General features: G+C 37.9%; 1 protein-coding gene across 2 annotated transcripts in view; it reads right to left on the bottom strand.

The window, feature by feature from the left end:
* ICE1 (interactor of little elongation complex ELL subunit 1) overlaps positions 1-16,740 on the bottom strand; it is a 32,542-nt gene that overhangs the window by 1,427 nt on the left and 14,375 nt on the right. For both annotated transcript variants that reach the window (XM_082752900.1, XM_082752901.1), the window contains 7 exons: positions 11,284-11,636; positions 5,941-10,692; positions 4,932-5,100; positions 3,519-3,679; positions 2,593-2,783; positions 1,160-1,266; positions 351-449 (listed from right to left, as the gene is read on the bottom strand). In XM_082752900.1, the coding sequence (XP_082609026.1) occupies positions 351-449; positions 1,160-1,266; positions 2,593-2,783; positions 3,519-3,679; positions 4,932-5,100; positions 5,941-10,692; positions 11,284-11,636 (5,832 nt within the window). The remainder of the gene's footprint in view (positions 1-350; positions 450-1,159; positions 1,267-2,592; positions 2,784-3,518; positions 3,680-4,931; positions 5,101-5,940; positions 10,693-11,283; positions 11,637-16,740) is intronic.

Below are 16,740 nucleotides of genomic sequence, written 5' to 3'. Positions count from 1 at the left end.
CCAGCACAAACTGTTCAGGTAATAAATTAACTATTCCTGCTTATGTCAAGATCACACATTATATTCTCAGAAGCAGCTGGTACACCGTTAGGTGAAACAGCATAATTTCAAGTTGGCTGAAACTACCACAGAGTTGTTTCCCGCCTGAAAGAGAAAGTAATAGACAGGCTTTGTTAACTTTGGAAGGGCCAAGGACTCAAACTGAAAACTGTTTGTTCTTTTTCACACTAACATAAAACTGCACAAAGCAGGCTGTTTTGGCATTCTTGACCTAATTTGTGTGTTTTGTTTATACTGGCAGAAATTCACATTGCAGATTTTATGCTGAAGTTTCTCTAAATAGACATTACCTTCCTCTTTTGCATGATGTACAAACAGTGCAATTACAGAACTAATATTCTTCACCGCAGAAATATAACCTTCCTTCAAACCTATTTGGCCCAATCGACCTGAAAGATTTAAAAAAGGGGGGGAAAAAAAGGTTACTATGTATCTGAGGTTTAGACAATCAACTTCCTAAATTTTACGCTCACTGTCTGTTGAAGTGCCAATATAAAATCCAAATTTGAATTACAGCTGTCTAAAAATTAGTTGTCCTATTCCTCTTCTGACTAACGACACCAAGGCATTTTTCATCAGACTGATAAAAACTCCTGCGGGTTTACAATTTTTAAGAGTAAAACTCAAAGAACACAACTTGTGTTTAACAAACAGTATTATGTAACTTACATACCAAAAACATCTATCTGAAACCAAAGTTTATTTGTTTATCCTGAATGCAACCTAGATACCAAATAAAGGATTTTACCTTAAAATCGCATCAAGAGGTATTATGTTACATATAAAGTCTTATTTTATATACTTTGCTAAAAGCATATATAGCTAAAAATAATTTAATTTTACATACATAAAGCATACATATTTACTATCACAAAATCATAGTGACATCTCATAACTTAAATATATGATTTTCACAGGCTGAAAAATAGTATCTGTATAAGACTGTAACAGTTTTGCTTTTTAAGGTGAAATTTTTTGAAGAAAATTTAAAAAAATTTCAAAAAAATACAAAAATGCTTCAATTTATCTTCCAGGCAAAGTGACGCTTTTAAAGGTCATACATAAACCAGAAATTCAATCCTGAATTTAGATTACTTACCGATTAGCCTGAGTGTCAATGCAATAATACTATCAGGAATAGACTGTGCAGTTTCATGCTCTTTTCTCTTCTTTATCCACTTATCCATAGAAGGCCAAAGCACTTTGCTGTGAAGAAATGAATTAAAAAATCTGATACTGCATGAAGGGTTGGCACAGAATATTTATACAGAAAAAAACACAAATGGTTCTTTCATTTACCATGTATTTGTGTAACTCCACTTGCATGTTGAATCCACCCTCAGGCGAAACTAGTAACACTACAAGCATCTACAAGTCTCAGTTATATAAAGACTGTTTTACACCCAAACATTAAAAGCTATCTTGCTGGAGGAATCATTCCTGTTCAGAATATTATTTCTGCCCATCTTCCATTTCCTTGCAACTTTCTGCATCTCTACATAAAGTCAAGAGGTTACTCCACTAACTCACCTGTATATGGAACCACACTTCTTTCAAATGTTACGACTCATACAGGCATACACCTGGTATGACTGAAAATTAACAATTTGTATGTTTTAAGTAGGATCTGGCGCTTGTTTTTAAATCTGAATGGGCTTCAGACAAGACCTTAAAATTATGAGACCATCCTTAAAATTATGCTGATAGACTTAGCGATCATTAGTACAACTTCACACAATCAACTCTGTATGACTTCGGTTTAAGTGACATACCTTGAACTGAACCTAGTATAAATTTTGAAAGTGTTCCACTAAAAATAACTTCTGTAGCAAGGATTTTAATGATTCTAATAAGTTTTTCACATTTACTTCATATTCAACAATTAGTTTATGTGGTTGTTAAACCAATGCCTTATTTTGGGAGATTCTACTAGTTTATATAGCATATTCATACAAAATAGGGACTGTCAGATCAGTGTACACATTAAATTGCAGTCTTTCAAACCAAGTTAAATATGTCAGCAGGTTATGCATTGGATTATAGGGTTCAGAGAAAACGTAAGACACTGGGTTGAAGTATTATAATGGTTTTAGAATTGAGATCAGACTGAAATCAGGATAGTATAATAGTGAAATGCAACCATACTCCTTTTCAGCACTGAAGTAGTGCTGTTCGCAGATCAGAAGTTCCACCCCCATTTTTTAATGACTGAAAAAGAAAAGCTTTTTAAAAAAATGATACTAAAATCAGAGGAAAACAACTATGCTGCTCACTTTGACATACAGTACATCCCAAAATCTTTCACAATTGTTCACATATAGCTATTTTAAAAGCAACTCTTTATTAGAAAGGTTCTAACAGGACTAATTCCTTGAAGTAGTACTCCAATGTCCTCCATTTGCTCACAGGTTATGAAACCTTCTTTTCTAAGTATGTATGCAATATTTCATTATGTTCAAAGCTAAGCTGCAATGTTTCAAATTCAAAACAAAAGCACAGAAAAATGTCTGAAGGAACTGCTTGCCACAATACCTTATGACATTGTCATGTGTCCAATCCCACTTCAGGTTAGTGCAGAGTAGGTCAATAGCAAATATGTACTGCCAAGCATCTTCATTCAGATCTTCTCCATATCGTTCGCTCTGCTGAAATTCTACTTTGGGACATGACTGCATTTCTAAAAGCAGGTTTGAAGTCATAATATCGGCATCTAAAGATGAACTCTGGAATTACAGAAGGTGATTACTTTAATGCATGAAAAGTTACCAACCCAGAACTGCACTCTTTACAAATACTAGATTCTGACTGTCCATAGCAGCATTGGAGTTCATCTTACAACACAAATTCAACTTTGAGCTAGTGTTACCAGAAGCAAACAAATTAAAAAAAGTACACAGAACTCAAATTTTCAAGTACTCAATATTTATCTTGATGATTTTAGAAAAAGTGGAGTTTGGGAAAACACACACATAAACACAAACCCTACACCCATTCTCTTCTCTGCTCCCACAGTCTGGGGATTTTTGTTTCTCTTGATGAAACTTTAAGGTCAGAAGAGCCCTTTTACAATGCAAGAAAATTATATCAGTCCTGCTCATTTCTAAGCAAAACAAAACAAAAATGACCTCAATAAACATTAAAATTACAGTTCCGTCGAGTGATACAATTCCCTGGTCCAAGAGTACTCCAGTCAAAATTTTAAAAATAATAAAAACACTTTAAGTGTTTACTAGAGATATTAGTATTTAAGAGGGAAAACAAAAAAGTGCTGTGTTCTGATAGGGTTTAGACAACCACTGGAAGATAGCCTTAAGTAGCATTAGTTGTGTACAGGCTCCATGGGAGATCCACTGAGCATCTATCTTCACACCTTGCCTCAGAAGATTCTTGATTTGATACAGCCAGCAAGGGAATCAAACCAGACAAAAGCTGATATTGACAGTGAAAGCAGAAGTTACCTGCTCCCAGCTGAGATAAGCGCTGAGACAGGCCAGGACATCTTCATTTGCGCTCCGCCTGATAACTAATTGCATGGCTTTGTTAACTGCACCTTCGAAGAAAAATATGTCAGGCCATATATTTGTGATGAATAAAATCAATTTCACTGCATCTGGAAAGCCTAGGAGAAAAAAGAGAGAGAGAACAATGTAAGTTTTTAACATACAAAAGCAAACAGAAAATACACGCAGACATCAAATGCCAGTACACTGTACAGCAAGGTAACAAGGAGAGAAGGTACAGAAGTCATGTAAAAACTGCAGCCCAGTGAGGTGGAATCATACTAGCACACCCCAGTCCTGATATTAAATAATGGAAGGGAGGAGAAAACAAACAACCAAATGAAAAAACAAACACCTTCCCCATTGTAATTCCTTTTTTTCTTCCCCAAAAAGAGTGTTTTAGTCAGTAAGTCAGGCATGGTTACACTGGACTTGGCTGCATAACAAAAGTGCACACAGTCCTTTTCCCTTTATTCTTACTGCACTTTAGTTCACTAACGAGAGTGGTCTTGGAGCACAGAAACTGGATTTTACAGTGACTTTAAATTTATCTTGGAGTTATTTAAGTTTATCTTGGAGTAAAATTTATCTTGGAGTTACTTAAGGCAGAATACCTGAAAGAAGAACAGAAAAGAAAAGGATGGACAGGAAGCCAAGAAAACAGATGATGCAAGTCTAAGGAAGTAGCACTGACTGTTTATAGTCAATTTGGCAATTGTGTAGCTGGAATTTAGCTCACTTGTGTTACCTAATGAAGGAGAAAACTTTAAAATGAATGCATTAGTAACCAAAATAAAATAATTGAATAATAAAAAAAGGAAAACCTTCAAGATGTGTTTACAACTGTTCACATTCTGAATAAAATGAAACCACAGAAAATCCACAACAGAAATTTAAGCAATTCAAAGTATACAACAGAAAATCATTCAAAGTCTGCATTTAACAGTTTTACTGAAGTTCCTTTTTCTTTTCTTTTTAAAAATTGAATGTGTTTTATGAGTCAGTGCTTACTCAGTAAAAATAGCAGTAAACAAAAAGTACAAAGTTCTCTGGAATCACAGTATCATTTTGGAGATGGCAGGGCAAACATGAAAGTACAGAGGATCCCAAAGTAAGTATTGAAAAATGAGTGGACTAGTAAGAGCACAGGTGATCACCAAGCTGAGATAGATGTAGACAACTGTGAGACAGAAAATTTCTTCTGTAACAGTCTGTATTTTTGCAGTATAGAAGAAAGGTCCAAGGAAAACCTGCCTTTCACAGGAAGATTGTCTTTGTTCATTTGCTTTTACAAACCTAATTATTCTGGAACAATAAAGCAAAGACAGACAAAATGTTCAAGATGCAAGACCACCGAGACACACACTATACCTTCTTTAAGTAAGCTGTAGCAGAAGAGGCGGGCTCTTTCCAAATCTCCCAGCTGTCGACAAGTTGCTGTATAGACTCGACAAAGAGCCTGGTTGAAATTGTAATTTGAGGCTGTTTTCTGAGCCTTGAGTTTACTGAGAATAACATGCAGCAACGACTCAGCTAAATGCTATAAGGCACAAAAAACAGTTGTTAGACTGTACTATATTTGAGAATATTTAATAGCATTATAACAGAGAACTGCTTGTAAGAACATTGTTTGCATCCATATAAGAATACACATAATTAAATCATAGGCAACCAGCAAATGAAATAACAAACCTGACTAGCAACTTCAGTAGTAACTTGCTTCTATCAAGTTACCATGTTTGGCAAGTCCTAACAAAGGTGACAGGAGAACTCAGTAGACAGCTTCTGTGGAGAACTGACAGATCGTTATTCTGATCTCAGTCTGCCTAATTACCTTCAGGAATTGAAATGGGGTAAAATGCTGCTATGCGACGCTACGAGATTTTTTCCAATAAAATTCATTTGAGCAACCTGATGTATAATGATAATCAAGGTAAACACTGAATGAACAAGTACACCAGTAGTATATATACAATGCTGCTTTGTGTTTTCTTTTTTAGTGAAATAACAAAAAAGACCCCCAAAAAATAAAATCAAACCTCACACCTTTAAACAAAAAAAACTTCTACAATTGTTAATGCTATCCACTACAAAAAATGTGGTGAAAATAAAATACATCTGCTTTCCTGATGAATACATAAAGCATCTACAATTGCAGTTTTGCATCTTGGACACCACTGGCCATTAACTTCTCGTACTGTCTGAAGCTCTCTATTTTGTAATGTTTATACATTTTTAGATATCTGATAATCTTTCAAGACTGCACTTTGCCACTGCAGGTTGCCTGACCCACTGAGAATTCACCTAGCACGTACTTAAACTCTTTTGATCTGCACAGAAGTCACTGTTAAAATGCAAAACTCAAAATAATGCTGCTTACCTTGTTTTTTACACCAAATTCACTGACAACTTCTTTCTCTTCATCTCTCATCACTGGAATCTTTGAGATATTGCCCACATAAACATGACTTCGAATAACTGGTAACAAGTCAAAGCAGGATTCAGCAATTTTCTTCAGTGCCAAATAAACTTTCTGGCAATCAGAATCAATAACCTTCTTTACTGGTAAAGATGCTTCTAAACTGGAACTGTGTGCTGAATCACTGATTTCACAGCTCTTGCCATGGAAATTCTCCTGTATTTCAGAGCTTGTGTTTTGATCATTTTCAATAGCAGCAGCATCACTGGGCTCCAGCTTCGGTGGTTCCCTGTCTAATCTCAGTCTTTTTGCACTTCTAGGCATAGATATTGGCAATAATGTCCTTTTTTCAGGATGATTTGATAAGCCTGAAACCAATTGCTGATTCTGCACATTTTTGTCTTGTCTACTGTCAGATTTCAAATTGCTCCCAGTTTTCACAAAAGCAGTTGATGTGGATGCTATTGCTTTGAACCCACCTATTTGAGCCACAGGTCCTGGCAAACTCTGGCTGTCTGAAAGGGCACATCGGTTTAGCTGAATATTGCCTTTCAGGATGTTTAGTGTCCTCGCCCTTGCAGATAGCTCTGGGTACATAGTGTCCAATATTTTCACAGAGTTCTCCTGAGGGGCAGCTGCAGCAGCACCATCAGCTGCACACAGAGGAAATCTTCCAGGGACGGGAAGCGCGTGCTTTGGAATGGAAGTACAAAATTTTAAAGGTGACGAGAGAATCCTTCTACCCACTGCCATCTCTGAAGGTGATGGAGGGGAAAACAAAAGGGCAGATTTGACGGTTGGAGTATCTCTCAACGGAGACATTAGAGGAGGAACAGGGGTTTCACGTAGTGGGGATATCAGGTCATCAAGAGGGGAAAGCAAAGAGGATCGATCAGCAGAAGGCATCACTGGGGTCATGGAACATGCAGCTCTTGGAGGAGTAGCCATCAAAGGCAGGAGCAGTGGGGGTAGAGGAGGACCCATCTCTTGCCTGATTTTATTTATAGTCTCAGATAAGCATTTTGTTGGCACAGAAGTATCAGCATGTGCAAGAACTGGCTGAGTTATTTTAACGTCAAGGGTGTTCCTTTTTCTTTTACCTCGAAGCAGTTTTTTTGATAGCCTGCCATGCATTACTTGGACAGCTGCCTTGGTTGAAGCACTCAAGACTTCAGATTGTTCTTGCCCTTTGCAGTTCAATTTATTGGTCTTTTTGGGAACAACATCCACACAAGACTCTGACTCCAACATACGTGAATTCTCAAATACCATTTTTTGTGGCATAGAAGACTGACCAACTGTTTGAGAATTGCAGTCTACATCAGACAGGGCTGGATTTGTAAGATACTTGAGAATAAAGTTTTTCCTACCACTATCCAGGAAGCCCTTCCAAGTACAAGTGGTACGACAGAAACACGAAGGCTGCAAAACACCTAACATAACATTAGTGTTGCTTTCTTCTGAGTTGCAAACAGCACAGTTTTGATTATGACTGTATTCTTCAAGAACTGAGATGCCCATATCAACACTGTGTGGTAGACTTTGCTCTGCATTTGACTCAAGCTTTTCACAACCATTTTCTTCTACAAAATTGCCGAGTGCTAACATTCTTGTACTTAGTTTACTGTTTTTTACAGGCATTCTGTAAGTTTCTGACAATCTGGTTAATATCTGGCATATTGGTAATGTATTTTTTGAAGCACTTGGCATCAGAGGTCTTTCTTTGGATGCCCCAGTTTCTAACAGATCTTCCCTACTGTCATTCATCCATCCAGCTACCCTGAATTCACTAGTACCCTCAGCATTTTCAGGGGCTACTAATATACACCCTCTTTTCAGAGAGGTTAAGTCTTTGGGATAAACCTCCCCAACCACATTTGACAACTCATTTGCAGTATTTGGAGAGTCTGTTTCACAGCATGTATCCATACCCACTATAGTACCTGCTTTTAGATGACTATCTGTCACAGTATTTCCTGGGCACGTTGTTGAATGAAGTTCAGATACTTGGTTGTCAGCATCAACACTTGTGTCATTTTCCAGAGCACTCACTACAATTCTTGTTGAAGTTCTCAGGTCCTTTTTGAACATGGGAACACATTCAGAATATTTCACATCTCCAACTTTTTGTAGAGGACAGTCCTTCTCTTCAGACACATTGCTCTGCTCTGGGATATCAAAAGCATTTTTAGACCTTTTTATGCTGTCTTCCTCACATGCCTCAAAACTATTCAACCTTTTGCTTTCCTCCCCATCTGTCAGTGAACCAGTTCTAGCAGGATCTGGATTAGCTTCCCATGTAGAAGTCTTGCATTCTGATTCTTGACAAACAAACTTTTGGAAGCTCGAAGTATTCTTATTATAGGAGTTTACATGCAAAATTATTACTTTAACAGATGCCTGAGGTTCTTTATCTACTGGCAGCTCCTTTTCACCTGAAATTTCCATTTCATTTTTGGGTATGTATTCCCCATCAGAGCAGTGGTCCAGTTCTTTGCCTTCTTCAAAAGTAGATGGGATCTCAGTATCCTTTTCAAAGCTTTCTAGAGAACTACAAAATGGACTACCCACAACACAATTTTTATCTCCTTTGTTTTTCGATGTATGAGAAAATTCAGAATTTCCTGTGAAATCACTTTCAACAAATTCGACAACCTTCTCAAGACTGTAATTTAAATTACGAGTCACTGTGGATTCCAATCCATTCTCTTGGATAGGGGAATCTGTATCTTCAGAATTCATACAGCTTGTCTTCAAGTTCATTTCAGTAGACAAAGCCAAGCTGCTATTAAAACCCATTTCTGAAGTGTGCTGGCATATGATCTCTGAAACATTACTTTTCTCCTTCACAACATTGTCTTCCCAGTTAAATGAACTGGAACAAGCCTCTATCACTAATTCCTTGCTTTGCATGTTTAATTCCACTTTTGTTTCATCACATTTATCATTTTCACTTATCAAGAACTGATTCTGAGGTTTTGCAAATTCTGTCTGAGCTGTAAGGTTATTTTCTACTACAGCAGATCGGATGGTATCTGCTTCTTCTAACAGTTTACTGCTCTCATCTACAAAATCTTGATTAACTTGGAATTCAGTCTCTTGAGATTCAAACACTCCAAAGTTCTGAGTTTTGGTCAACTCACTGTCTAATGTACTGCACAGGCTTTCAGCTTGTTTCATTTCACCATTTCTTTCTGTAAATTCTAACACACATGATTCACACTTAGCTACACTGCTTTCCGCATCAGTAATGCATGTCATCTTTGGTACTGCAAGTATAATTTTAAAGTCTGACTTCCCTTGGAAAAAAATATTGTAATCTTCTTCCTGGTATGGTTTATCTTTTAAATATTCCCCTTCCTGTACCTCTAGTAATTTTTCATTTTCTGCACTATTGAATAGCTCAGATGATTTAGCTGTTTCAAGAACACTTTCTTTGTTTACACTCATGGCTAGTTCAATAGATTCGGGTCTGGTTATATTCATGTCTTGCATTTTGAGCTCTCCATCATCTTTTGGAAAGCTGATTCCTTCAACAGTAGATACAGGTAAATAACATTGAGAGACTTGAGCAGTTTCCAGTTCATGTTTTCTGTCCATATCATGTTCTAGTGCATGCACACATTGTTCCTCCAGTGTCTTTTCACTGTCACGTTTTATTTCAGAGCACTGAGAGTGAGCAGAACTCTCCGTAGCTTCAGTGTATGCCTCAGCCTCCAGACTTATTCCCTCACTATCACACTGCATCATTAGGTCTTTAGGACATTCTACTTCACAAAAAGATTCAGAACTACTGAAATCAGACAATACAATTTCAGAGAGTTCTCCCTCATTACTAGCCTCTGCACAGAGCCCTTGCATCTGTATTGCAGCTGTTATTTCCTCTCCATTTATCACTGGTTTTATGCTTTCCTCAACATCGCTTGCTGTATTAGCTACCTTGATTACATCTTTGGATTCATTTTCAACCACTTCATTCTCTGCCAATACATCAGATTTCTCCTCACAGTCTGTACTTTGAAGTACAACGATGCATTGTTCAGGTGGCAAATGAGTAACATTTGGGGGAATGGATACTGCCCTGGGAATTTCGCTCTCTCCTGATAATCCATCTTTTTCTGCCTTCATTAATTCACCATACTTTTCATGCGTACCCTCATAACCACCAGCCCCGATTAAGATCACATTCTCCTCTGTTTGCTCTACCTCACTGCATCTGTCTATCTGATTCTGCAGCTTAGAACTGTGTAGCACAAAATCAGTTGAAGAGGTCCCATCTGCACTGTGCATTTCCTTGATATCTCCTTTCTTTTCCTCTATGGCTTCCAGTTCATGTGCTGTTGTTTCAGTTAGTTCTGTCTCCTCTGTTTCCATATTCACAGAATTCTCCTCCAAACAATCTTTGTTAGTTCCCATGTTTGTAATTAAAGTAGCAGCTTCAGCTTGCTTTGTTTCAGCATCTCTCACTTTCTTGCTCAACATCTCTGGATCAACATGATCAATCTCTTCATTCCTACTCCTGTTATGTGAAATTTCTGCATCAAGACTATGTCCACACGTTTTGTTCCATCTGTTACACTCCTCTTTCAAGCTGAATACATTGCAACAATTTTGAGGCTGAACTTGGTTTTCTTGTAAAATAGACTCCTCTGCAGAAGCACTGCAATCAGCTTCTTCACTGCTGGAACCCGTGACTTCTCCAAACAACATATCCTTTAATGAAAAACACAAAGTTAATTTTTCAAAGCCCAGTATCACTTTTAAGAGCTGTATTTTTCTAAACAAATAGGCTCCTAGCCCTGACAGGCATTGGTTTTGAGAGATTAAGGCTGATAACAGAATTACATCCTTCTCCATCATTGCTCTTCATACTAAACACAAAGCACCTTTGTGAAAATTGAGACCTCTTTGCCTACCTACTGACATTCTAAGATTACTGAAAAAATAACATTTGAGTAGGTTCCCCTTGAATTTCAAGCTGTAGAGGTTTACTACAAAAGCCATGCTTATACCCAACAAGAGTTGGGAATGTAGGTCTGTGACATCAGGAAAAGACAGCAGTTGAGACGTGGCTGACTTTGTTTTAAATATACTACAGAAAATTATGGTTTGTGCCCTTCCACAGACAGTGCACTAGAAAGTGAAGAAGTATACATCTAGAGCTAAATACTCCTAGAGAGATCCTTTCAGTGCATCACTGTAAGTACCACTGATACACAAAAAAGCTCAAGAATATCAAATTGTTACTCCTGCTGTAATTATACAACCAAGTTAATGCCAAGTCTGACAAATCCTGGAACTCACCTGTTCAGCTACTGGTGAAAGCTGTACTGGAGAAAGTAGAGCAGGGAGAGGCTTGACCCAGTTCAGTATATCCATCACGTTTCCACCCGGGCCCTTTTGCTCCTGATCAGAGAAGTCTGAACCACTGTATGCCCCATCTGTCCGCATTGTCACAGGTACAGTTTTATCCTCACAACCTTGCAGACATTCTTCAGCAGTCCCGTTCTCAAGATGGTCAACTCCAAGAGGCTCAGTATTCACATGATGTCGCAGGGCTGTTACAGAATTGTGCTTCCCAGCACTTTCTATTGAAGAATAGCAATGTAGTGTTTTGCCATCACGTTTCCTGATCTTTTGATGGTTTTGTACAGCTTCTATGACACAAATATTAAGAAATTAACACATTTTTTCTCCCCATCTTTCCTTATAGAGCTAATACACCATAGTAATAAGGCTGCATTACCATCTTTTCAAGTGATGTTCCCTCAGACAAGTAGTAAGAAGCACTTAAGAACGCTTTCAGAAATATTTTCCATACAGAGATCAGATGTTATTATTTACAACCAACTTTTTTTTTTCCCCGTGAAAAAGATGTAGATGTATGTAGGTACAAAGCACTCCCACCCAAAAAAAAATATTTTCCAACTTCAATCATTAAAATTATTCTCCCCAATTTTTCCTACCAGGGAGGGCCATAAGACTGATGGTCTATCCAGCTCAGTGATTTATTTCCAGTTTTAGCCCAGTTTATTTCCAGTTTTACTGATGTTCAGAAAAAGCAACACAAGCATTTGCCAATCAGGATGTAACTCTCTGCTTAAAGCAAGCTGCAGCTTTGAGCCAGCAGCTGCACTTTCATATTTCAAGGATAATGTGCAGGCCAATGACAATTATATCCTGCCATAAACAGAGTAAGGGAGTTCTTAACTATATACCTGGCTTTATTATTAAACATGCATACATTTTTAAAGCATTAGCTTTTTAAATTTCTGTCTGCCGTCTACTCATGCAAGATTCTGTCTTTAATGACATAACCCACTTTAAGCTGGACCCTTAAAAAAAACTTCCTAAAAGTGAGTTGTTTTTTTTGTGCGTGTGTGTTTGTTTTTTTAAGGACAGGAGTTTGTACCACTTAGAGAAAAAACAATACCGAGAGATTCACAATCGCATCAGTTTTATAAAATTATTCTAGCAGCAAGAAAGCATGTCCAAATGCTCTCCGAGATTCTCTGTGCTACACTTTTGTTTTGTTCCTTTTCAAACCACGTTTTATTATTAGATGGTAATCCATTTTTTCTGTATGCACACAAAACATACTGCTCCAGGGAAGTCTAAGCAGTAAAGACAAAGAACTTGTAATTCTTATACAACATTTGGATATGCTATTTTTTTTATAGTGTACACAAACACTATTGGACACGGCAGTGGCAGTATCCAAGTGAGAAAGAGATCAAGCAATCTGTGTATGTTGACATACCATTACATGGTATAAGGAACAACACATGAACAAAATGGTTTTAAGAGAGGATACACTGATTTAATTGGCACAACTTGACCCCTGCTGGAAAATTAAAATAGAATAGTGTGTTTCATTATTGCTGTGCCTATTTCTCCACTGCTAGAACTTACAGTAATACTCATCAAGCAGCACCAAAGGTAGTATCAGATTTGAAAGCACTAATTTAATTCCACAGGTGAAAACACACCTCCAGTGATCTGTCTCCCAATAAACTTTAAGCACGTTCTAACATGGTAGCTCTTACTGAATGTTTTAGTAGAAAAACGGATCAAAAATATATTTCCAAGATTGCTACAAAAGACACTAGGAGGAAAAGAGGACAATTAAGCCTTATGAGCCTTACAAGGCCAATTTCCTTAAAGATAAATGAGCTCTGATATTTCCTTCAGTCAAAGCTACATCTTAGAAGTTCTAAGATCATACAGCGTTTCATAAAGCTATTTATAAGCTACAGTCACATAAAGCTTCCAGACGTTTCTCATCTCATCATGAAAAACATATTCCCTTTTCTATTTGAGTCTCAGTAGATCATGCATGGGAAAATGAAACCCTTCACTAGCAAGAAGAAAGAAAAGAAGAGTCAGAAGGTAGTTTTCTGTATGTAGAAGATTTCTCGTGCTCCTTTGTGCCAAACAGTTCTGAGCTCTTAAGTTCCTCCACACTTTAGAGGGAAGAAACACAGAGTTTCTTATTCCCCCCCTTGAACAACTTCAATTAGACAAATGGGGAGTTTACCTTGAACACTGAACTACACAATAGTACTGAGTATAAGGAACTTTACATCCCGACTATCCTCACACAATTTGTCATGTGCCTACATCAGGGCCTAGAATATTGATCCATACCATCCCCTGAAAAGCTCCCTTATTTTAAAGAAAAAATTTTACTTTTCCAAGGGAATCTCACTCATTCACAGTGCCACTTATCCAAATGATTAAGTTTTGTCCTCAGACCTACAACTTGGAATCTAGCAGCTTCAAACCCTTTCATTGCTGCCTTCCCCCACTTCTGAGCGAAGGTTAAGATTACTTTGAACTGGAAAACACATCAAAAGCTACCACATGCTACTGTGAAATAAGTCTTTGATGGATGGTGGAGAAAGAATAGAGATAAGCAATCCAATGCTAACATCAAGTGTCTTGGAACAAAATAAATTGAGTTTTGCAATTCAAATATTTGTTCCTAATTGTCCACATTGCAGGACAATTGATTACATTTTCTCCCAACCCTAGATAACAAAGTAAATTTCTGAAACAAGATTTCTTTTCCTCTCAAAAAGAAGGACCAGTTTCCAGAGTAAGATGCTGGATTTTTTTCTCACAGTAATCCATCCGTCAAATCACAGAATGGTTTGGGCTGGAAGGGACCTTAACGATCATCTAGTTCCAATTCCCCTGCCGTGGGCAGGGACGCCTTCCACTAACCCAGGTTGCTCAAAGCCCCATCCAGCCTGGCCTTTGAACACTTCCAGGGATGGGGCATCCACAACTTCTCTGGGCAACCTATGCCAGTACCTCTTCACCCTCATAACGAAGAACTTCTTACTAAGATTTAATCTAAATCTCCCCTCTTTTAGATTCATAGAAGACATTACTCCTTGTCCTATAGCTACAGTCTCTGACAAAGAGTCCCTCCCCACTTTTTGTGCAAGCCACCTTTATGTACAGTAAAACCACTATAAGGTCTCCCAAGAGCATTCTCTTTTCCAGGCTGAACAACCCCAACTCCCTCAGCCTCTCTTCATAGGAGAGGTGCTCCAGTCCTTTGATTATCCTCACAACCCTCCTCTGCACTCGTTCTAATATGTCCAGTCTTTTTTGTGCTGGGGGCCCCAGAGCTCAACACAGTGCTCAAAGGTGGGGTCTCACAAGAGCAGAGGGAGAGAATTACCTCTCTCAACCTGCTCTTCATGCTTCTTTTGATGCAGTCCAGCATACGGTTGGCTTTCTGGGCTGCAAGCATGCACTACCAACTCATATTGTCTCATCAGGCAACACCTCCAAGCCATAGAATCTCTTCTGGTTTACAGCAAAAACTCATCACTATCAGCACAGTGTTTGCAAATGCCTGGCAGTAGCAACTGCATGCTTTTCAAGGACAAAGAGCAGTATTTCGCTGACAAAAATAAAAAATAAAAAATCCCTCCACAGAAACTTTCTAACATTGACAAGCCTCAATTTTTCAAATCTTCTCCAGTTATGTGAGTTTTAGGGTGTTTTATACACTTGTTATTCTTTATAGTTATAAGCAGTATTCTAGTTTTCAATACAGCAAACTTACACACACATACATATGAAACAAATAATTAGGGAGAACACTGCAAACCTGAAAGTAACTGCACAAGGCTGCATTTCCTAAAATGATATTATCTTGAGAGGTCTTCCTATGGTCTTACAGATAGAAATGAGGTCCACTTAATAACTCACTCACATCATATGGACTTTAATCTCAAGGTCATAAAACATACACAGGTCCTTCGGGATTCAGTCTTATCTTTGTATGTTACATTTAATGCCACTACCTTGTATCTCCTGTAATCTGGTATTAAAGCAGATACCAAGGTACCTCCAAGATGCTCCTTTTCACCCCTGCTCTTAACATCTATATGCAGCTTCTCTGCTATCCTGGGATCCAAACCAAAAGGAAGATCAGATAAAATGGGTATAGCTCTGTAGCAGGCCAGATTTAGCTCAGAACCCTGTTGTACATACTACTTGAAGAGACTCAGCTCATCCCAGACGTGGTCTTCCCATCTTCCCTCATCTCCTCTCACCATAAGCCTGCATACAAACAGTGCATGTTGGAGAATCCAAATTAACAAAATCTTCAGCATTGGGCTGCAAGATTCTTCAAATGCTTCTTCACATGCCTGCTCTAACTGTAGATGGCTTCATTCTCAAACTACACGGGAAACAGGTTTTCAAATTTATAAAACAAACAAACAAACAAACAAACAGGAATGTCCTTTTAACCTCAAATTATGGTCTAAGGTTATTGGTCTGATGTTCAACTGCAGGTATGGCCAACTTCATTACTGGAAGATTTATAAAAGTATTACCAAAACCAAGACAAAATGCTTTTAATTTAAATTTGGCAAAACCTCGTTGCTTTCTGAGGCTTTCACAATGGTTTGTTCCTTCGTAAAAACATGAATGGAAAGCCTGATAAATCTTGCAGTTTACATATATGTACACGTTCTTCAAAGAAGTTATTCAAAGTGGTATCATCTTTGATGGAACAGAGAAAGCTCTAATTGTTACAGATATTTTACAAAACATTTGACTGTACAAAAAAATCAGCCATGGAGTTATCTTCCTAAAAGGATAGATCCAGACAGACAGAAGAACTGACATTCTTGGGGAAAAAATACTACAGCAATATCACCAGCAAGTTGATTTTCTCTCTAAGATGAAACTATGTCAATGTTGGACAAGAACTTAGGGCAAAATCATTAAGATAGGTAATACAAATCCAAGGTAATGGCCACTGAAAGACAGAATAAGATGGCTGTCCTGGGCTTCAAGAGGAGAAAAAAAAAATCATAGTTCTCCTTTAGAAGATGTGAATAGGAAAGATGCAACAGGAGACCTGGAATCTGAAGTTCTCCTTGTGGTGGATGAGAAGGGGATCTGATACCCCTCAGAGTTGATTTTGCTTGTCATTTGATTGAGCCTTGATCAAGAAATCAAGTTCAGGATATCAGGAGACAACTGTCTAGCTCAGTTCTGGAGCTTGAAGCCACAGATTTGCTGCATTGAATTGGTCGGGATGAAATTGATAAACTGGCTTAAGATACTGTCCTTATATTTTGGTACCTCCTAAGTCAATTCCTTTGGAATACAACCTAAAACCAGATTCATCAGGGTCTAGACTTGTAGCAGAGTTTCAGATTTAATGGGGTGGGGAAACAGCACAATGGTTCACTTTCAAAGCTCTTAATAATGCAGTGTACTTATTCC

The sequence above is a fragment of the Aythya marila genome (genome assembly GCF_965140915.1).
Source record: "Aythya marila genome assembly, chromosome: 2".
In the NCBI taxonomy this organism is placed as follows: Eukaryota; Metazoa; Chordata; class Aves; order Anseriformes; family Anatidae; genus Aythya; species Aythya marila.
The sequence above is the reverse complement of the archived record's forward strand: the minus strand, read 5'-3'. Positions and strand labels throughout refer to the sequence as shown.